Consider the following 22,977-nt stretch of genomic DNA (forward strand, 5'->3'; position numbering starts at 1 on the left):
CATGTAACTATATGAATTTAAAGCATAAGCACTCCAAACTTACTTTTTGCGTTCAATATGGTTTTGTTTGTGATGACTGTACTTGAAGGTATGATCAAAACAGTTTGTGGTAATGAACTCTAAGTAAGGAGAGACTTGCGGTAATGTTAACTAACGCTCAAAATAGAGGGATTTAGATAATTATAAATATCCGAAAACAGTATTTGATAACAGTAAAATATAACAGCGAATATTTACACAATTGAAATATTCGGGAGGCCTCTGGAAAATTGCGAATTTTAGAAGGTTAGTCATATTCCGCAAAACTGAAAAATATTGAAAAATTTAGTGGATTTTCATAGATCCGAGTTCTGAGTTCTTTATTTAACAATAAAAATCATAATTACAAAACTACTTCAACACAATCTCCCCCATAAGGCTTCATGGCAGTGAAAGAACAGGGGAGAAAAAATACCAACACAAAAAAATATAAACAAAATCCCAAAAAAAATTCAGTCGCCTACCTTAATAATCCCCAAAATGACAAGCTAGGCAGGGGGTAGCGCATGATTTCACCAACTCAGTTAAACACCCAACTCAATCCAGAGACATCAAATCCAAGGGAAGCCGGAAAAAATTTATTAACTAGCTAGAAATTCTCTTACATAATTTTTGAACATACCAAACGAGTGGAAGCTTCGTGCAGACTCTGGGCGTGTTTCAGATCCTGTTGCAAGCTGTCAGAAGGTTGAAGTCAGACCTCACTGATGGAGTATGAAGAATCTGCAAATTGTCGGAAGCGTGGAGATGAAATGTAGACTGATCAGAAACAAAATATATATTTTTACATAGGGCAGCAGGAGGATGGCCATGCAACTGTAAAAAACGAAAGAAGAACAAGAAAGAAAATAGAGATATTTCAAATCAAACAAGGGTTTAAGTGAAGATTGGTTAGTTTCCTGAATAAGAGTCCTTGCTAATAAAATTTTGAAAGTGGCTTCAAAGACGAGTTAAAGGTTGACATCCAAATAAAAGAACAAAATAAAACATGAGACTGACATAGGCTGCACAACAAGATTCTAAGAATCGACCCTGGAAATATGTGTTTGAGCTTTCTAAGGATTCCGAGGCTCCTGGAGACTCATTTTGATCAGGTCGGTATGATGCTTGAAGGAAAGATTTTCGTCAAGAAAGATGCCTATGAATCGAACGTAACGATCCTTAGGTCTACTTAGAGAACCTCTTGATACGTGTATTTCATTAAGTCAGGGCAAGCCTTTGAGACTCTGGAGAAAATGAGAAAACATGACTTTCCAACATTTAAGGCAAGATATATTACATCTAACCACTGGATAACTCTTTCAAAATGGGCTTTCATCCTTGAACGAAGATCAGACTCAGTTCTACCAGCTGTGCCAAGAGTACTGTCATCAGTAAAAGCAATAATTGCATCTTGTAAGGACGAACTCCTGTCACAATCAGTGACGGATGCTGGTTAACAAAGACGACAGTAAATGGTAGGTTTTAAATTTTTAACCGCATTAATAACGTCATTGACGTAGATTAAAAAGAGTACTGGCCCAACTCTATTCCAGACGGGGTTAGAAAAGTGCGGATCAACCGAGATGACTCGACCAGAGAAATATGATAGAAACCAATAATAAGCATTCCCTCTTATACCAATATGGGACAGTTTCCAAAGAAGAATCTTGTTTATTAATGAGTCGAATGCTTTTCGTACATCGATAAAAAGAGCAGCAGGTATCAGACCAGAGTGAAGAGCTGAATTTAAATAATTCAAGACAGTTGCACGTGCATGTTCAGTTGAGTGCTTCGCCCTAAAACCAAACTGAAAATCATAAAAAAAATTGTTTAGAATTAAGAAAATCAAGAAGTCGAGAAAGCATAGCTTTTTCAAAAATTATACTAAACACTGATAAAAGAGATATGGGTCGATAATTTGCAGGATCATTCCTTGATCGACCTTTAAAAAAGAATAATAACACGAGCACGCTTTAAAGCACTTGGGAAGACACCATTTTCAAAAGAAAGATTGACAAGTCTCGTGAGGGCCGAAACGATGACAGGAAGAATGAACTTGACAACCTTAGTCGGAATACGGTCTGGGCCAGAAGATGAAGAACCTCTCAAACCATCGACAATTCTGGCTATTTCCGCTTCCGAGACAGGTTCCAATGTCATTGATTTAGGACAAGGCGGTTCAAGGTAAGACATAAAATCAGGTAGAGAAGAAGAAAGACTTACAGAAGAGGCTATAGTTTTGCCGATGTTAGCAAAATGGGAAGTAAGCGCATCTTGAACTCTTAGCTCACCCTCTACATTTTCGCCGTCAATCACAACACTTGAAGGGAAAGAAAGAGGCAGAGAAGATGGCCTGATAACAGAATTGATTACTTGCCATGTTTTCCTAATGTCTTTACCACACGCAGAGAATTTTCTAAAATAAAATAACGATTTAGCCTTTCGGCAAAGCGAATTGAAAACTCTTCTATAAGTTTTGAAAAGTTAAAGTCGAGAGTCACGCGAAGTAGGCTTATAGGATTTGTAAGCTTTCCAAAGATTATTTTTCATCCTCCAACTTTTAAGGAGTCCAGGAGTCATCCAAGGATTCAAAGGGGCTGTTCTTTTCGATGCCGGATTCGACTGAGGCGCATCACATGTATCCAAGGTAAATTCTTTCAAAGAATCAAAAAAAACGAATTAAACAAAGAATCTATATCAGATTCATTTTCAGAAATAGTCCATGAACGACCCGCCTACCGTGACCTAAGAAGATGCAAACCCTCATCATTAAATTTTAAAGAGGAAAAACCAGCTCCCTGGCTCCTTGGCAACGAATCGGAAAAATCATACATGGAAAAAAACAGGAAAATGGTCTGAGATATCACTCTTCAATACAGAATTTTTGCACCAAGGTCAAAGATGAAAAAATATTATCAAGCAAAGAAGCGGTAGTGTTAGTTATGCGAGTTGGAATGCATGCAGAAGGTAGTGTTCCATAAGCGAGCATTGTTGAAAGAAAATCCAAAGACAAGGATGACGTCCGGTCACACAAATTGAGGTTGAAATTCAGATAATGCAATATATGATAGTAACATTATCATAAATAACATTTATGCAGATAATACAATGCAAATGTGCTTCAGAACAAAGTGCACTATAAATACAATACAAGCCTACTAAGTGCTCCTAATAATTTTGTCACGTACACGTGGACAACAGACTACACTACCCTAAAATTAAGCTTTTCTTGGCAGCTGAAAATATTACAAACCTCTCTTGTCTTGAGTTTGTCAAGCTAGCAACATGACATGAGACTGAAATGAAAAGGTTTTGATCGTAGATACCTGGAAATGTTCTTATATGTTTGTGGTCAGTGGCTTGGGGGAAAAAATTTACTTTTTTTTAATTAAATCCCTCTGGAATCAACAAACAATTTTCGATATCAGTTGCAAAGGGTTTTTAGAAATATAGTAAAAAAATTATTTATGTTTGGCAAATTCTTCATTAGATCAGTGGGCATTATTTCTTGACCTGATAGCAATTATACGCGTCAAGAAGAAACTTTTTTTCTTATTTTCAATTCAGCTGGTTGACTTTTCTTATTTCTATTTCTAATATGACAATTCTGAGCTTACAGAAAGCCTTGTTCAGCTTAGAAGATGTAGAAGAAGACACTATACTCACACACAGAGGTCAAAGCTTAGCGGAATTGGAGCGTTATGATGACCCTCGTTCAGACGAAGACGATGAAGAAAATTCTGGAAGACTTGGATGTATGAAATTTTGAATTTATTCCCCTCTTTATCAGCTTTATTCCTTTCTTGGATAATTCTATTGTCAGAGACTGGTGTTTATATTTTTATTCTTTGTAGACAACACTTAAGATCATAGGTTTGGCTAGTTTTTTTTAGTTCTATAAGCAGCGAAGTACCAAAATAAATAAATCAACCGAAGCAGGGTGGTTTTACAACCCCTCAGACCCCCCTAAAAAGACTGTTGTTTCGCTTCATTGACGAAATAAGATTTTTTTTGGTATAACTTTTATAATTTTATGCTGCTCATACTGTGTGTAATTTTTTTTTTTTTTTACATTTGTATATTTTTAGAAATCAGATAAGTTTTTCTAATCTAATGTGCAATAAATTTTTGTCAATGGTTTTTTTCTTTTTAAATCTAGTTCTTTCAAATGTTTAAAAAATAAAGTTTTTAAATTACAATTTCATTTAAGCTATGTTTCTAGTTTTCAATGAAGCTTAGACAACACTAGTCTTTTGAGGGTGGTGACCCTACGCTTATTTTTGGTAAGAATTTCTATAATAAAGGTATTTCTTTTGATCCATAGACACGTTCAGCGGATAAACAATGGAGTGCAGACGACACATAGGGAAAGTTTACATCAAACCGGTATGCATGATTTTTCTTTCATGGGAGGAGGGGGGAAAATTTGACGAAACGAAAACCCTACTTATCATGTAAACCGTATAGGCAATGCCTTTTGGAGTGGGAATGATCATAATTTGCTTTAGAATCTGTTGAAAAACAATTTACCAAATAATTAATGCAGTGGCGGTTCTAGGTCTGGACAGGGGGGGGCAGATACCGCCCGGTTTTTCTGACATCTGGCGATGGATTACTTTTATATTATATAAATTGTGAGCTTGTGATATCCTTTCCCCCCCCCCCCAGATTATGAGGTCTAAAGCCACTACTGAATTAATGGCTGTGTTCTTTCACCGAGGGTAAAAAGTATCCTAGCCGGACTTGAGTTAGCGATAACGTTATATTGATATTGAGTCATGCAGAATTTGTCAAATCGAATACTGTTATGAAAGATTAAATTATGTTTTTTTACGTCTTAGCCCAAAGTAGAGTTTCCTTACATGTGTACGTACTTTTTTTTTACATTGGCATAAATCCATTTCAGGTATGTTACAAATTCCCTCTTATCTAAATGTATCATCAGTATATGGCATGGGCCGTTCCCATTCTATGGAACTTGTGCTGTAGTATTAGGATTATTTAAAATGGCCAATCCGGAAAATAAGTTACTTAACGTATGGATATGAAGAGGGCTTCGGTTGGTCACTTACAAAAAATAAATCCACCAATCAGGAACCAGGCTATATTTTTACGGACCTTATGTAGACCAGTGTGGTAGGTCTGTCTAGTCAATATGAAGTCGCTATAACAATCAGATTTTTCTTACAGCAACCATTACTGAATCCCACTTTGGTGGTGGATTACTTAGCAAAAAAGAAGGTGGCCCCACCCCAATTGAACAGCTAATCGCTGACAGCAAAAAGAGAAAAGATGAGCGTCAAAAGCTCAGAGAAGAAACGGAAGAACTGACCGAACAACTTGATTCAGACTTCAAGAACATTGCAGAACTTCTGGGTGGAATGAAGCGAAAAGTAGAAGAAGAAGAAGGTACGCGACTACAAGATGATTATGATAAAGCAGTTAAACAGCTGAAATTTGAAGCACGAGGACAGGTATTCAAATGTTAGAGATTTTCCCTTTTTTTATGCTGTTCACATTTATCGTAGTTTTTACAATCAGTTTAACCGATAACATATTATGTTGGTATAGAAAAGTAAAAGAAAGGATGATAGCTTAGGAGAATTTACCATGCAAAAAAAGGAGAAAAACCACTGATTCGAGGATATTATTGTATCTTTCTTGCCAAAGTGAACTGCTTATTGGTAAAATTGAGCGAGGTCTCATTCTAAAGAAATATGTTTTGATTTTTTTAAATTTTATCAAATTTTCTTAGTCTTGAAAGTGAAATTGCGAAATTTGCACCATTTTATGCTTCCAAATCGCTCCGTTCCAAGTATAAACTAAACTGCCTAAACATATTTCGCTAAAACGTAAAGCCTAGTATAAAAATGATGGCACATGAACATCCTCTTTTGCTTGGAGAACAGCAAAAACTTTGTATTTGTATTTTTCAAAATGTTGAGGAGAACAAAAACTTCATGGAATCGAATGAAATTATTTAAGAGACGTGGACATCGCCGTTCCAAGTTTTTGAGCTATGATTTCCATCACAGTAATTCGAGGCCAGAACATATGTCTTGAACCTGTTAACGCGCAACTGTATTAGTTTTCAACAAAAAAAGATACGGCGCTTTTGGTGTCCACGGATGACGTGTCGGTTTCCTTCCCTGGGCTTCTTCTTCCCTGGGCTCTCAAAGAGGTTAAAACGGGCGTGTACTCCCAAAAGGCAGAATTAAGCAAACTTGCCATCAAGGTTCATATCGATCTTTCACATAAATTTGTTCTTACAACGAACATATATCATTAGGATCTATCGATAGTAGTTACTATGCCTGAATCAAATAGCGATTCTTCCTCATTTGACAGTTTTTTTTGAAAACGTATTTTTAAATTTCCTGTTACTCTGGGCTAGTGTCTTTTCTTTACTACTACTACTACTACTAACAACTCACCGCAGCACCAAGCCGCCTGAGGCCAACACAGCTACGCACGATCCTCCTCCACCCCAATCTATTCAAAGCCTCCCTTTTTACAACCACCCACGAAGTTCCGATTTCCTTTAAATCTTTCTTTATGACGTCCTCCCACCCCAAACGATTACAACCTGCTTTCCGTTTAGACCTAGATGGTAGGCCGAAAAGAACAATCTTGGGCAATCTGTCATCCTTCATCCACACAACGGGCCCGAACCACCTCAACCTTTCTTTCATTATAGCCCAAGAGCACTTCATTGAATCTCAGTTTTTGTAAAGCCTGTAAGTTGAATTAGGGTCAATCAACTGGATACCCAGACCAATCCTTACGCAATTTTTCCTGGAGACGTCTAACAAATCTTCATCCGCTTTTCGGAGCGCCCAAGCTGCAGAGCCAAATTTGATCACTATCATGACTATAGTCTTTAATATTCTAATCTTGATTTGCAGACATATCTTCCTATTCTTCCAGACTTCTTTTTTAACTGTGAAAAAACACCCTGAGCCTTGGCTATTCTATTTTTAACATCGTCACTGCTCCCACCATCTTTACTAATAATACTACCAAGGTAAGTGAAGCTGCCCACCTGATCAATCTTTTCATTACCCAACGTCACCTTTTCATCTTCACTTATTCCTAGCCTTAGTGACTTAGTTTTCCTAACATTAATTTTCAAACCAATTCTAGCACCCTGAACTCGCAAAACCTCTAAAACTTCATTTATTTTGCTCACACTTTCATCCAGGATGGTTAAAACATCAGCATAATCCAAGTCCAGGAGACTTTTTCTTCCCCATTTAATTCCGTGGTCTCCCATTGCCTTTCCTGTGCTCCTTAAAACAAAGTCCATCAAAATAATCCATATAAAGGGGGATAGAACACAGCCCTGCTTAACTCCTGATTTAATACAAAACCAGCTGCTAACCTTATTTCCTACCTTAACCGCAGCAGTGTTTTTCTCGTACATAGCACTAATCACTTGAATGTATTTGTCTGGTATACCATACAAGGATAAAACCTTTACTAAAGCTCTTCTATCAACAGAATCGAACGCTTGCTCGTAATCTATAAAACTGAGGACCGAAGGTGTTTGAAAACTTAGGCACTTCTCAATTATTATCCTAAGAGTGAAAACTTGGTTAACACATTCTCTACCTTTTCAAAAACCGCACTGCTCTTCTCTTAAAACTTTATCGATAGTATCTCTTAGTCTAAAATTTATGATATTACTAAGTAAATTGCTACCCACAGAGACCAGACTAATGTCACGATAAAAACCACGCTCGCTTTCATAACCTTTCTAATACAGGGTCTTAATTAAGGTTTTCCAAAAATCTTTATGGACTTCCAACTTTTCAAAAATCATATTCATAATCTTCAAAAAATTATTTCTAACCTCAGAGCCACCATATTTAAGAAACTCATTTACCACCCTATCAGCACCTGGAGCCTTATTATTCTTTAATCCTTTTAGTACTGTTGCTAATTTCTCCTCACAAAACAAATCTTCCTTCACATCGAAAGTATCACAAACTTTTTTATTTTCCTCTATATTTTTTCCTGCAACTCTATCTCGGTTAAGCAAGTTCTCAAAATGTTCGGCCCATCTCTCCTTAGTTTTTTCATTATCGCTAATTGCGACCCCATTCCTATCTTTAACTGGGACAAGTCCGGATTGACTACTCCCTCTCAATTTATTAACATGCCAGTAACATATTTTATTATTATGCTGGGTGGCTGCATTTTCTGAATCCTCGACGATTTTATCCATAGACTTCACTTCACACCTCCTTAGTTCATATTTTAATGACTTCGTCACTTTCTTTACGTTTATTTTGTTTTCATATGATCTATTGCTCAGATGATTCTTGTACAAGTCCTTTGTCCTTTCTATTAAACATAAAGCTTTTTCACTAATATTCTTAGCTGCAATTCTAGCTTTCTCCCCTAATACACCTTCAGCAATTTCACAAATTATTTTTCTAAAATTATTCCAACCATCTTTCACATTATCAAATTTTAAACTCTCAAGTTTAGTATTCAACTGTTCCTGGAAAGTTTCTCTCAAATTCTCATCCTGGAGTCTACCAACATCATAACTTCCCGGGAGGTAGTTACCCTTCCGATATTTAAGCTTTAGATTAACCCTATACGCTAACAAAGGGCGGCCTTTACTTTTAGCATCAGCGACCGTGTACCCTATTAACTTGTACTGATTTTGCCAGTCTTTTGTTTATCATAGCATTACCAATATGGTCATAGGTCTTTTTCCCTTACCACGATCATGTTAATTTTAGGACTATTTTATGCCCAAACAACGCGTTGTTTATAACATATATATATATATATATAACTTATATATATATATATATATATATATATATATATATATATATATATATATATATATATATATATATATATATATATATATATATATATATATATATATATATATATATATATATATATTTTTCTTTTTTTTATATCTGTAAAGGACTCAATAGTTTTAGTAAATTAAATCTATTTCGTAGCCAAGTGACAAATTAAGAACCGCTGATGAAATTGCGAAAGAGGAAGCGGAGAGATTAAAACGACTTGAGGAAGAGAGACAAAGAAGAATGAATCCTGATGCCAAAAGAAACGTAGTTACACATATTAGTGCGGATGCCTTGGATGACAGGTAAAAAAAAAAAAAACAGACAAGAAAAAACATACTTTATTGTGTTTCTTGACTTCTTCTAAATGGTATTGGAAAAAAAAGCTTGTGTTGGACATAAAAGAATGAACAAGTGTGAAAAATTTTCTGTCGGACAGCTTGTCCAAGACTGGTGGCTTTTCTAACTAGTGAAAGGGGCTATTTTGTTGTTCCCAAGTAATGCCTTCAGGCGTTGGTTCACAAATACCAACATATTACCAAACCCCTTTTCATCGACTTTTAGTTTTTATGTGATTTTATTTTTGTCCTATTTAATTCTTTATTGTCCTCTTTTACAGTGATAGTGAGTGTTGTCTTTCTTTTTTCTCTTCGCCTTTTCGATTTATTGAGCATATAGCTTTGCGGTCGGCTATCCCTTTAGGTTCGTTCTTATAGTGTGTATAATCAGTTGATTGACCTCAAAATAATAAGAAAACAGTGTGATTGACGTTTTCCCCCTAGTGACCCATCTGCTGGGTATTTCCCGTGAGTTGTCCGTGATACATCCAAATTTACAAGAGAAAAACAAGTCTAATTATATTTTTTTATTGGTATGCATAAATATGAATAAATTAAAAAGTAAGTTTTCCTGATTGAAATAAAGAATGTTTTTCAGACTTAATTTCAGAGTTAAATTCACTTTTCACAGTGACACTACCGCTTTCCAGAAAAGCTACCTAAAAATCCTTATCACAAAAGTTTGCGAACTTGCTCTCACACAAGCTTTTACGAGAATCTATAACAACAAAAATAAATGATAATATATATATATATATATATATATATATATATATATATATATATATATATATATATATATATATATATATATATATATATATATATATATATATATATATATATATATATATATATATATATATATATATATATATATATATATATATATAATTACTCACTATGTTACAAAAGCAGAATAAATGATAAGAAAGGTAAGATTGTTAAAACACGCAAAAATCATTAAAAGGCGCAAAAAACACGAGAAAGTCAATCTAATCAGAGGCAACGCTACAGCGTTGCCTATAGTAAAGGCCATACTGCTCCAATGTTTTATTATTCTTTTTTTCCCAGAGGCACTTCATATGGAAGGGGTCATCGTAGAAACTTCAAAGGGGGCTTATTCGATCTAGTGCCCTTTTTAAGGGTCAAAAGTTATTGGAATGCAAATAACACCCCTTCCACGCCGACCAGTTCCCCAAACACATCCAATCAAAATTTTAAGATAACCATTTTGTTCAGCATAGTTGATTTTCAGATAGAAATTATGTTTTTGAGGAGGACACTCCCCAACAGGCCTCAGGGCAAGGGCTGTAAATTATGCCCTGGGGGCATATGAGGTTTTTATAGAAAGCTTTGTCGTAGAAACTTGAAATATGGCTCCTTCGATAAGACATTAGAATGGCTAGTGCACTGTCCAACAGTCATAAATGACGGGAGGGCAACTAACCCGCCACACCAGCCCACCATTTCCCCAACCCCATCCCCTAAAATTTGTGATATGGCCATTTTGTAAACCATAGTTGAAAATTCAGGAATTCTGGTCTTTTTGTATACCACCCCCCCCCCACAGCCCTCCGGGCCCGGGGGGTAAGTTATACCAGGGGGGCCTTTAAGGTTTTTATAGAAAGTTTTGTCGAAGAAACTTAATAAAGGGCTCATTCGATTGGAAATTTAAATGGCTATTTCACTTTGTTAAAGTTGAAAGTGATTGGAAGGCAACCACTTCCACACCCACCATATCCCCACAAACAACCAATCCAAATATTAATATTGCCATTTTGTTCAATGTAGTTTAAAGTTCTGGAAATTAAATGATTGAGCAGGACACTCCCCCCAGTCGTCAGGGCCCGGGTTATAAGTTATGCCCTGGGGACATATATGGTTCTTATGGAAGGAATGCTTGTATAAACTTCAGAGAGGACTCATTTGATTGGAAATTGAAAGTTCTTGTTCACTTTTTAAGCGTCAAAAAATATTAGATGGTAACCGGTGTCCCCCCCCCCCCCACCCTTTTTTCGCAAATGCATCCTATAAAAATTTTGATATAGACATTTTGTTAAAAATATTTCAAAAATCATATAACAAAAATTTCGGTGTCGACACGAACCCCAGGGCCCGGGAGCAGGCGGTGTAAGTTATGACCTAGGGCACATTTAGGTCTTATGGAAGGGATGCTTGTATTAACTTCAAAGAGGGCTCATTTTAGATAGATATTTATTGCAAAAACAAAAGCCTCTTTGGGCCATGGCAAAAACAAATACAGTTGCATATATAGTCAAAACACATGATAATAACATGACAATAACTAAACATAGCCCATAGCAAATAAAAATAAAATAACATAACAGTTGCAACACAAAAGCACACATAATACTATAAAACTAACTCACATAATTACACACAATGTCACACACATAATAATAATAATAAGAATAGTGTATTCAAAAGCCTTTATAAAGGGCCATGTACTCTATACATCAAATATAAAAGTAAAACAAAAGTAACGCTCCCTTCAGCCTTCTTTTTCCAAACCATAACAAATCTTCTTCACAATAGTTCCTTTTCTATCTTTAGTGCCTGATCAACAAATCTACATAATCTACACTTGAGGCTAGGTACTGTCAGAGACAACATGCCCCGAAGTGAAAAATTACTTTTCCCCAAAATACCCTCCCTCAAATCAGTAAGCCCCTGGCACCGGCACAGAAAATTGTCCAGATTTTCCTCTTCAATATTACAAATGGGACTCGTGTACCTAGACGCCGGGAACCCCTTTCCTCTCTCAAATACTTTACTCCTCCATCTTAAAGGCAAACAGTTGGCCCGCAGCTGCAACCAATATGACAAATACTGGCAAATCTCCGGGCCAAACACCTTTTTCACTTCCTTATAAACACTTAATGTCTCGGATCTCTCAATTTCATTCCCCCATGTCTGTATCTCCTGATCTTCTAATCTTTGTTTAACCATTCCTATTATATCAATCAGACTATTAGCGGGGCCTCTACCATCATTCCATATATATGACAATCCTAATCTGTCTAATAAGGATTTAACCCTACACGGCCTAGACCTCTTACGCCTTGAAGCAAGTAGCTCTTCATAGGCCTCTCTAATAAGTTTATCTCGTGGTACATGCACTATCTTCATCCAAAATCTAACTACCTGAACTAGCTTCTGTTTACGGAGCGAAAAAAGCCCTAGCTCCCCTTTCAAAAACTGGGTATGTGTAGTTCTATGGAGGCCGAAAAGCCTTTTGTAATAACTTACCTGAAGGGTCTCCAGCTGTTCTGCCGCTTCCATCCCCCATAATTCCCCACCATAATGAATAACTGGCATAATCTTCGATAAAATTATTCTCTTATGCATTGCTAGACTTTTAATACCCATAACTTTACCATTCCTAAAAACCGTCTATATAGCCGCTTTCCCCCTTTTTACTGACTTTAATGTGGGCACACCAACTACCATTATTTTGAAATACAAAACCTAAATATTTTGAATTTTCAACTATCTTTATTTCATCTCCTTTAAATATAAACTTACCATTACTTTCTTTATCTTTTCTTTTACCAAAAATAACTATTTCTGTCTTCTTAACATTAAGTTGGAGCTTCTTCAGATCTAAGTAATCTGCAACAGGATCTAACAAAATCTGTAATTCCTGGGCAGACTTAGCTACAAGAACGCTATCATCAGCGAAAAGCAAAACTGAAAATAATTTTGAGCCGAGACCCACCTTCTTTCCAAAAACTGAACTAAATAATATATAAATATAGAAAAAAACGGGGAGAAAGAGCACTACCTTGTTTTACCCGTTTATAGTTTCTATATACTCTGGAAAAACCCTGATCTATTACCTTTACTACCGCCTTAGTTCCGCAATACATGCTAGTAACTAACCTCACAAAAATACTAGGTAATCCTATACTTTCAAGAATATCTACCAAAAGCACCCTCTCAACATTATCAAAAGCTTTTCTTAGGTCTAAAAAAGCTGCATATAGACGGCTAATCCCTGTTCCTTACTTATCGACTAAAGCTCTAAGCACAAATGCCCTATCTGCTGTACTATAATCTTTCCTAAATCCTCCTTGCTCTTCATTTATAATCTTATTTTTATCTAACCACCTATCTAGCCTCCTATCATTTTTTCTAACACTTTACTAAAAACTGGTGCTAGAACTATGGGCCTATATTTATCATTCCAGCTAGGGTCCCCCTTCTTAAAAAGCGGTATAACAACTGAAGTCTTCCACAATTCTGGCCACTTACCTGTAGATACAATACTAATAAATGCTATAACTAATATCGACAAAAACACCGACAAAAATTTCTTAACCACCCAGGCTGGTATCCCATCCAAACCTGGTGCTGAACCTACTTTCATCTTACTAACTACTTCTCTAACCTCCTCTCTTGTTACTTCCCCTACTAATTCATAATCATTCTCCTGCAGCGGGAAAATACTTTCACCTGAACATGACGACTGACTATCCTCTTCTAGCTCTTCACAATCTCCTTCTAAATTCTCAAAATAACCAGGCCACGACTCCGGTGAAGGAGTTCGACCTGAAATATTAGCTCTTTCCTTTCTCATTCTACTCCAAAATTCTTTAACATTCCCTAGTGTAAAATCATCCATCATCTTTTTCATTTCTAAACTATCACAGTCCCTACCGTTCCTCGTCAGCCATTTCTTATAGTCCCTATTCTTAACTCTATAAAAATTCAACCCTTCTAACCGCAATTCTTCATCCTGGCACCGCCTAACAATCTCTAATTCTGTTTCTACCTCCTGGTTTTACCTTCTACATTCCTCATCATAATATCTTTTATTTCCTGATTTAACTTTCAGTTTTACCGCTTTACCAGACCACTGGTGCACTAACTCACATAACTCGGCAAGGACTTCCTCAGCACCTCAATCCAGATTTCTAATCTCCTCTAATCTATCCATTACTTCCGGTCTCGATATTATCTCATTCATATTATCAATTTCTTTATTATTCCAATCTCTTTTTAACGGTTTTCGAACTCTAACCTTCTCTTGACCGACTGTCTCATACCTCTTTCAATACCGCTCCTCTTACCTTCAACCTCTATACCCAACTCTAACTTAACTGGCCAGTGGTCTGAACCAACTGACTGAAGTACCTCAACGTCAACTGATTGAGCTGCAAGCCCACTGTCAACCAACACATAACCTATCAGACTCGGACGAGCTCCCGACATACAGGTAAACTCCCCTACTCTCCCATCAGTTCCAAATCTCCCATTCCCAATTATTAGACCATTCTCCGAGCAGAGCTCCAAGAGCCTTCTCCCCCAACAATTCACCCTCCTATCCATATCTCTGCTACTTCTAGGCATTTTATACTCAGATGGAACCAAATCTGGCACTTCTCGGAACGAAAGACCCCATTTCTTATACAGCACCCGTATGAGCGTTAAAATCTCCCATAACAACAAAAACATCCTCTGTAAAATCCCTTCCGAGTCTACTTAACTCTTCAGCTAACACGCCCTATGCTTCTTCTCTATTATAGGAACTATTCTGAGGTGATATGTGCAAGGATACTAAAGTTATCCATTTATTTCTTACTAACTCCAATCGTACACAAAGAATTTTCTCTGAATTACTAGCAATTCTATGATAACTTCGGAAACAAGCTTTACTTCGTAACACGGTTATCCCTCCATTGCAGCGCATGTTTCCAGCTGGCTTTCGTGCAACATGCTCAACACTAAAACCGTCGAATATCGGAGGGTCACTTGCGCTATGCCATGTTTCAACTAACCCTATAATATCGATTGACTTTAAATCTTCACTAATCTGTTTCACTTTATTTTTCACACCTTGTACGTTCCAGGTTACTAAACTTATTCGATGTATATGGCCGGGTTTTTCCTAGTCCCTGCGTACCTGTCGCTCTTCGGTACTAGCTGCATCAAAATCTGAATCTTCCGGAGTAATGCGTTAATAGTCACGATATCTGTTACTATAGGGGGTACCTCCACGGGGGCCCCTCGACACGTATCAACCAACTCTATTTGGCCAACCACCTGTGGGCGACACTCACCTGGAAACATTCCTACTCTTTCCCCTTGACTGTTCTTCAGGACTAATAACTTCCGAAAATTTTCGCGTCTTCTTATCATTACCCTTTAATGGAGACATCGCTAAAATAGTGTCTTTATGGTAGGTTTTACTGCCAGTAGGTGCGGGGTTATTTACATCAACTTCAACTACTGTTTCCGCATCGCTATCAGACATTGTTGCATCGCTACCCGAATTGTCTTCCGCATTTCCTCGAATAACAACTTCGCTACCCTTATTAATGGCGCCTGCATTAGGTGCTCTTGCCTTTTGTACTTTTTGCGTGGTGCGCGGAGTCTCCTTTTTTATTGAAAATTGAAAGTTCTAGTTCACTTTTTAAGAGTCAAAAGAGATTGGAGGGCACATTAACTGAAACTGAAACGCGCTTAACTGAAAACGAATTGTTTTACAAACATTTTCTTTTCCAGTTCTTACAGCATTGAAAATAAAAATAAAATTACAGTGAATTAAAATTCTTGAACTGATGGATCTTTCAACAATTAATATCATTATACATCAAATATTCAATTTGATGTTGTTTATACTTTCCAAGACTGTTCAACGACGCATATTGTTTTCAGTATAAGTTTCATTTATACTTCAATAGGAATTTTTTCTTTTCGTTTTAAGCTTGATTTTCATATTCAATCTCAGCATTACTTGTTTTAAGATCTATTTATTCATTTATATTATTACTTGTTGTATGTTTTTTGCTATGATTGTTTGTTTAATTTCTGTTCGTTTTGGGTTTCATTTATTTTTTAATAGTAATTTCTGGTCTTTTTAAGTTTGAATTTTAACAGGTATTTGTATCTGCTGAGCTTAAGTTTAAAATGGCCTTTACTTTTTTTTGAAAAACTTATTTTTCGAAAAGTTTTTTTTAATTAATTTCAAGTAAAGGGGGATAAGACGGTGGAACGAACCAAGACTTTACGGTGCATCATTTAAGAATTTAGAACCTGACGGTTAAAATGTCTGAATGATATCTGTTGCAAACACAAAGTAATTAATTGATTATTATGGAAAGATCGAAGAAGGTAAAGAAATATTTATGTCACCGGTAATAGTCGGTCTTGATCACTGCTATCAAAAATACTACTAACACGACAAAAATAAAATCACGGAATGGGCACAAAAGCTGGAATATAGTCTAGATAAAGCTCGCCTTCTATAATGACTCCAGTTTCCAAGAATTTTTGAATACCCTAGCTGAAGTTTCATTGTAACATCCCTAAGAACTGGAAAAGGTTACGTTTTCTACAAACAGTGAGACCTAGCCAACAAAAAGAATCTACTTAAGGAATAGGAGAAAGATTGCAATCCAAGGGATCAGATCCTACAAACCATTAAACACAATATATTCACATTTATCTACATTAAGAAATAACCCTATATTTCGAAAAGATGAGGCCACTAGCTGAACAGAGCACGACAGGCCAAATTGAGAAAGGCTAACGAGAAGCAAATCATCTAAATAAGATAAATATGATTAATCAGAAAAAAAGCCTGTCAAACAGGTACTTTGAATCTGACAGTTCACTCGCAACTAAGGCATTAAAAAATGGACAAAAAGTACATCTCATTGCCTGACCGCAGTACGTGCATTAATGCCCAGAAAATTCTCCATAACCCCACTTAAGCCGCAAGTAAGAATGTGAGCATCAAAACTTTAAAAGAGCACAATAGTATTAACCCCAAGTTGAAGCAAAGCAAACCAAACTTACAAATTGCAACAGCAGTCAAACGCTTTGGAAATATTTAAAGTACCAAAATGGAGACGACAACAATTTTACCAGATTTATTTAAGATATAAACAAGAGTCTGATGAGAATGTTGGCAACTATGCTTTTCTCTAAAACCTTATTGGTTGCTAGTAATGCACCTGTAAGAATTGCACAAGTTTGGATCTTTTCCATTCTTCCAAATAAATTTTACATACCACATTCCATCAAGATCAACTAGTTTTTATTTAATATGACAAATACACTTTACAATGATTTGCATATCAACTGGTATAATATTTTTTTGACTTACTTTTGATGGTAAAACATTAGCAGCTAAAACAGAAAAACTGCTATGAACTACATAGTTAATTTTGAGAAAAAAAAACTGAATGATATTTTATAAAAAATACACGATAAATTATATCACTGGTTGACATTCAAGCATTATGGTAAAAATGACATTCAAGCATTATGGAAGACATTCAAGCATTAATGGTAAAACATTCTTTTTGACTCTAGGATCTGAAACCCAGCAGGTGAGGGCTGTTGAGCAAGAAAATTTCAATGGTAAAATTTGTATTATATCTGATATCCTTCCCTTCTTGGTTTTTTCTCCTTGCTGAAAAACAATCTAATTTTGCTTCTACCTTAAAATGTGACTTTCTCACCTCTTCTATTTTTCCCCTTGCTGAAAATATCTTAATTGTGTTTCTATCTGAAAATCTGATCCTTACCCTTTTTCCTATTGCTGAAAAATTCTTAATTATGCTTATACCTTAAAGTTTTACAGTATTGTCTGTGGCAAACAGTATTATTATTTATCAAAAAATAATTACAAATAATCTTTTTTATATTTCCCCCCCCCCAGAATCCTCATAATTACTTATCGTTTAATTTGGAACACGTATTGTAATTATTCTTGTGGATGAATAGGTTTAATTTTTATAAAACATAATTCAAAGGTCTGATGTAATAACAAGACTGTTTCAATGAAACATTAGTCTGTAATTCGAGCAAATGATTAATTTTTTCCAAGTTGTAGCAACCATTACAATGGTTGTGGACAAAAAAAAATCCAGACTATTTTGATAAATTTAAAAGGAAATAAACGTTAGTATAAAGGCCGCTAATGAATAATAGTAAAAATGTTATCGAATTTATTATCTCTACGATTTTCGATGATTTTATATTGGGCCATTGGAATTTCTTTTTCAACGCTTTTGACGGATTAAATGCTATTGCTTCTTTCTTCTCCAGTAATTTCGAAGTTTTTTGACAAAATCTTTTTATTTGAGAGAGATAATGGGAATGTAGTAAAATTGTCGTTGATGGACATTATTTTCGTTTTAATTTCATAACTATATTTTGTTACATTAGGTCACGACAAATACCCTCTTGTAAAGAACTACAAATATTACTCGGATTTGAAGGAAAATACGGAATATATTTAATAACAAAATCTACTTGATAAAATATATGAAATTTATGGAGTTGTGCTATTGGACGTGGCCTTGAAAAAGAGAGCAACCCTTGTCAAAATGTTGCATAACTGGTCCCGTAGCGCGCATGCAACAAGAGTAATATGTTGTTTCTATGAGACCAATTAACCATTAAGTGTATATTTCACATTAATATGATACAAGTTAGTAATTTGCTCAGATCAGTTAGGATGATTGGCTGGGATCTGATGAAATCGTGAAGAATTGGATTTGAACACTGGTTTGATAACAGTGTAGCGGTCTGCATAACTCCTTATTCAACAGGTCAAACCGTTAAAGATTATGTAAGTTATTGTCAGAGATTATCCAATAAAATTACCTGTCTCAAAATTTTACGAAGATCTGTGCCAAATGGCGCTGCGTTTCAAAACTAAGTTATGTTATCATAATATAATTCTAGATTTGCTCTTGATGAGACCCTCGTATAATTCTATGCGATATAAAAAGTTTCAAGGTTTAAAGTGAAATTTTATTTTTTAAACGAGTGTTTACATAGCATTTTTTTTAATATATTTTATCTTAGCTAATGATAACTAGCTATGATGTAGGCCAAGACTAATATGACAGATATGAGACTAAATTGCATGCAGTAGGAAAAAAAAAAAAAAAAATATAAAATATTAAAAAAAAAAAAAAAAAAATTTAAAAATCATATTTCTCATATAACATTCCTTTTATTTTATTTTTAAATTCCTTCAGATCCCCTATTTCTCTTAACTCTTTATTAACCCCATTCCACAACTTTAATCCCCTATAAATAGGCGAGAATGTCGACCTGGCAGACACCACGAGCGGGGCATGTAAATTTTCCCTTTGGCGAGTTTCATGATCATGAATCGAAGATCTAGCTTTTAGCATTCCTGAAAAGCAAGACGGTAATAATTCATTATTATATTTGAACATAAATTGAAGGCTATAAAAATCTCTAAGGCCTGCAGCAGGTAATACTTTTACATCAATATAGGTAGCTCTAACGGATACAAGATTTGATTTACCAGTCAACACACGGATTCCGTTATTTTGGATCACTCGAACTCGATTAGTAATTGATGGAAACGTACTCAGCCAAATAGATGAGCAATACAATATATGTGGATGTATAATAGAAAAATACAAAGTGCGAAGAACAGAAGGGGGTAATACATGTTTCAATTTACGCAGTATTCCCAGATTACGGCACAGGATTCCTGACACCTTTTCAACATGTTTCCTAAAAGATAGTGTTTCATCTAGCATAATACCCAAATATCTAACACACTGATCACGCTTAACTTTACCTTCCAGGTAACTCACTTCTTGGATCCATGGGTAGTAATTAGATGTACGCGAAAATATTACAAAACTGCTCTTAGATGGGTTTACTTTTATTTAATTAACTCTTAGCCAGCTAGACACTTGATCTAAACACTGTGTCATTAATTCAACTAAAAGGCGTTCTGTTTTTGCAATGTAAATCAATGAAGTATCATCGGCAAATAGAGGTACTGTAACGTCACTGTCACTGTGAAACATGTCGCTCATTTTAGTTTTCGCATCCTTCAGGGACAGTACAAGATCATTTACAAATATCAAAAATAGCAAGGGGCCAAGAACGGACCCTTGTGGCACACCACATTTCATATCTACAACGGAAGAAGTAGATCCATTTATTCGCACATACTGCTGCCTATTAGACAAAAAACTACGTAGGAAATCAAGAGCAGGCCCTCTAATCCCATAAAATTCACATTTTTCAAGCAATATACCATGGTCTACAGTGTCGAAAGCTTTTATAATGTCCAAAAAGATGGTAGACACTTTAAAACCAAGGTCCAGGGCAGTATTCACAACACCACAGAGATAAGCCACAGCTTGTTCGGTCGTGCGTCCATTTCTGAATCCAATCTGGGTGGATGTTAGTATTGAATGGCACTCTAAATAATGGTACAACCTCCGGGAAAAGCACTTTTCCACAAGTCTTGACATGACCGGTAAACCGGAAATCGGGCGATAGTTACTTACCTCACTGTGATCACCCCCCTTATGAACCGGTGTAAGTCGTGCCAACTTGAAACAAGATGGAAATACTCCCTGTTTAAAACAAAGATTTATTAGGTTAACTAATACATGCGATATAGCTGGCCACAGATATTTAATTATCCGTAGAGACAAAATGTCACTACCAGCTGCACTATTTTTCATGTCGAAAATTATTTCTTTTACTTCACTCTCGGTCACCGGTTTGAGGTAAACTGAAAATTCTGTTTCGCTATTTCCAAGGTAATGTTGGAAAGGGCGGTCGCCATCCACTATTCTTACTCCCTCAGCCACATTATGTCCAACTGTAGCGAAGTGGTCAACAAATTCTTGGGCTATATCAGACGGGTCACTTAATTCTGCACCTACTCGACCAATAATCTGATCCGGGGCGACTGTGTGGGGAGGATTTATGAGCTGTTTAATTATCCGCCATGTTTTATTGGGGTTTCCAGCTGCATCACCAAACTTTTTCTTATAATGAGCTTCCTTTGCTTTTCGCAAAAGTCTATTTAATGCATTTCTGTAGTTTTTGTATATCCTTTCATTAACATCACTAGGTTGTAACATTTTCTTTTTAAACAGCAAATCCCTTCGATTTATTGATCTGAGCAATCCTTTTGTCACCCACGGCTTCTTAGGCATTTCTCTGTGAGCTCTTTTCCGTACCTCTTTAGTGCAACTATTCAGCAGATTAAGCAGTTTATTATAGAATTTCACAAACTTCGCATCAGCATGATCAGGTAGAGCTAGCTCTTCATCCCAATTAACATCCATTATTTTGTTTTTACAATCACGGAGGGCACTAGGATCCAGTACTTGTGTAATCTTATTAAACCTGCCATTTACCGAAGGAGAAGTCTGCGTCGATGTTGAATACTACTAACACGACAAAAATAAAATCACGGAATGGGCACAAAAGCTGGAATATAGTCTAGATAAAGCTCGCCTTCTATAATGACTCCAGTTTCCAAGAATTTTTGAATACCCTAGCTGAAGTTTCATTGTAACATCCCTAAGAACTGGAAAAGGTTACGTTTTCTACAAACAGTGAGACCTAGCCAACAAAAAGAATCTACTTAAGGAATAGGAGAAAGATTGCAATCCAAGGGATCAGATCCTACAAACCATTAAACACAATATATTCACATTTATCTACATTAAGAAATAACCCTATATTTCGAAAAGATGAGGCCACTAGCTGAACAGAGCACGACAGGCCAAATTGAGAAAGGCTAACGAGAAGCAAATCATCTACATAAGCTAAATATGATTAATCAGAAAAAAAGCCTGTCAAACAGGTACTTTGAATCTGACAGTTCACTCGCAACTAAGGCATTAAAAAATGGACAAAAAGTACATCTCATTGCCTGACCGCAGTACGTGCATTAATGCCCAGAAAATTCTCCATAACCCCACTTAAGCCGCAAGTAAGAATGTGAGCATCAAAACTTTAAAAGAGCACAATAGTATTAACCCCAAGTTGAAGCAAAGCAAACCAAACTTACAAATTGCAACAGCAGTCAAACGCTTTGGAAATATTTAAAGTACCAAAATGGAGACGACAACAATTTTACCAGCTTTATTTAAGATATAAACAATAGTCTGATGAGAATGTTGGCAACTATGCTTTTCTCTAAAACCTTATTGGTTGCTAGTAATGCACCTGTAAGAATTGCAAAAGTTTGGATCTTTTCCATTCTTCCAAATAAATTTTACATACCACATTCCATCAAGATCAACTAGTTTTGATTTAATATGACAAATACACTTTACAATGATTTGCATATAAACTTGTATAATATTTTTTTGACTTACTTTTGATGATAAAACATTAGCATCTAAAACAGAAAAACTGCTATGAACTACATAGTTAATTTTGAGAAAAAAAAACTGAATGATATTTTATACAAAATACACGATAAATTATATCACTGGTTGACATTCAAGCATTATGGTAAAAATGACATTCAAGCATTATGGAAGACATTCAAGCATTAATGGTAAAACATTCTTTTTGACTCTAGGATCTGAAACCCAGCAGGTGAGGGCTCTTGAGCAAGAAAATTTCAATGGTAAAATTTGTATTATATCTGATATCCTTCCCTTCTTGGTTTTTTCTCCTTGCTGAAAAACAATCTAATTTTGCTTCTACCTTAAAATGTGACTTTCTCACCTCTTCTATTTTTCCCCTTGCTGAAAATATCTTAATTGTGTTTCTATCTGAAAATCTGATCCTTACCCTTTTTCCTATTGCTGAAAAATTCTTAATTATGCTTATACCTGAAAGTTTTACAGTATTGTCTGTGGCAAACAGTCTTATTTTTTCTCAAAAAATAATTACAAATAATCTTTTTTAGATTTCCCCCCCCCCCAGAATCCTCATAATTACTTATCGTTTAAGTTGAACCACGTATTGTAATTATTCTTCTGGATGAATAG

The 22,977-nt window shown here is 35.7% G+C and overlaps 1 protein-coding gene across 1 annotated transcript in view; it reads left to right on the plus strand.

Annotated features, from left to right (window-relative positions):
- l(3)07882 (Nucleolar protein 14 homolog l(3)07882) overlaps nt 1-22,977 on the plus strand; it is an 85,670-nt gene that overhangs the window by 26,552 nt on the left and 36,141 nt on the right. The window contains exons 3-5 of the mRNA XM_089087891.1: nt 3,641-3,776; nt 5,212-5,495; nt 9,012-9,160. Coding sequence (XP_088944017.1) covers nt 3,641-3,776; nt 5,212-5,495; nt 9,012-9,160 — 569 coding nt within the window. The remainder of the gene's footprint in view (nt 1-3,640; nt 3,777-5,211; nt 5,496-9,011; nt 9,161-22,977) is intronic.

Source organism: Artemia sp. Qi Xiang Cuo, chromosome 4 (genome assembly GCF_049724085.1).
Source record: "Artemia sp. Qi Xiang Cuo chromosome 4, ASM4972408v1, whole genome shotgun sequence".
Classification (NCBI taxonomy): domain Eukaryota; kingdom Metazoa; phylum Arthropoda; class Branchiopoda; order Anostraca; family Artemiidae; genus Artemia; species Artemia sp. Qi Xiang Cuo.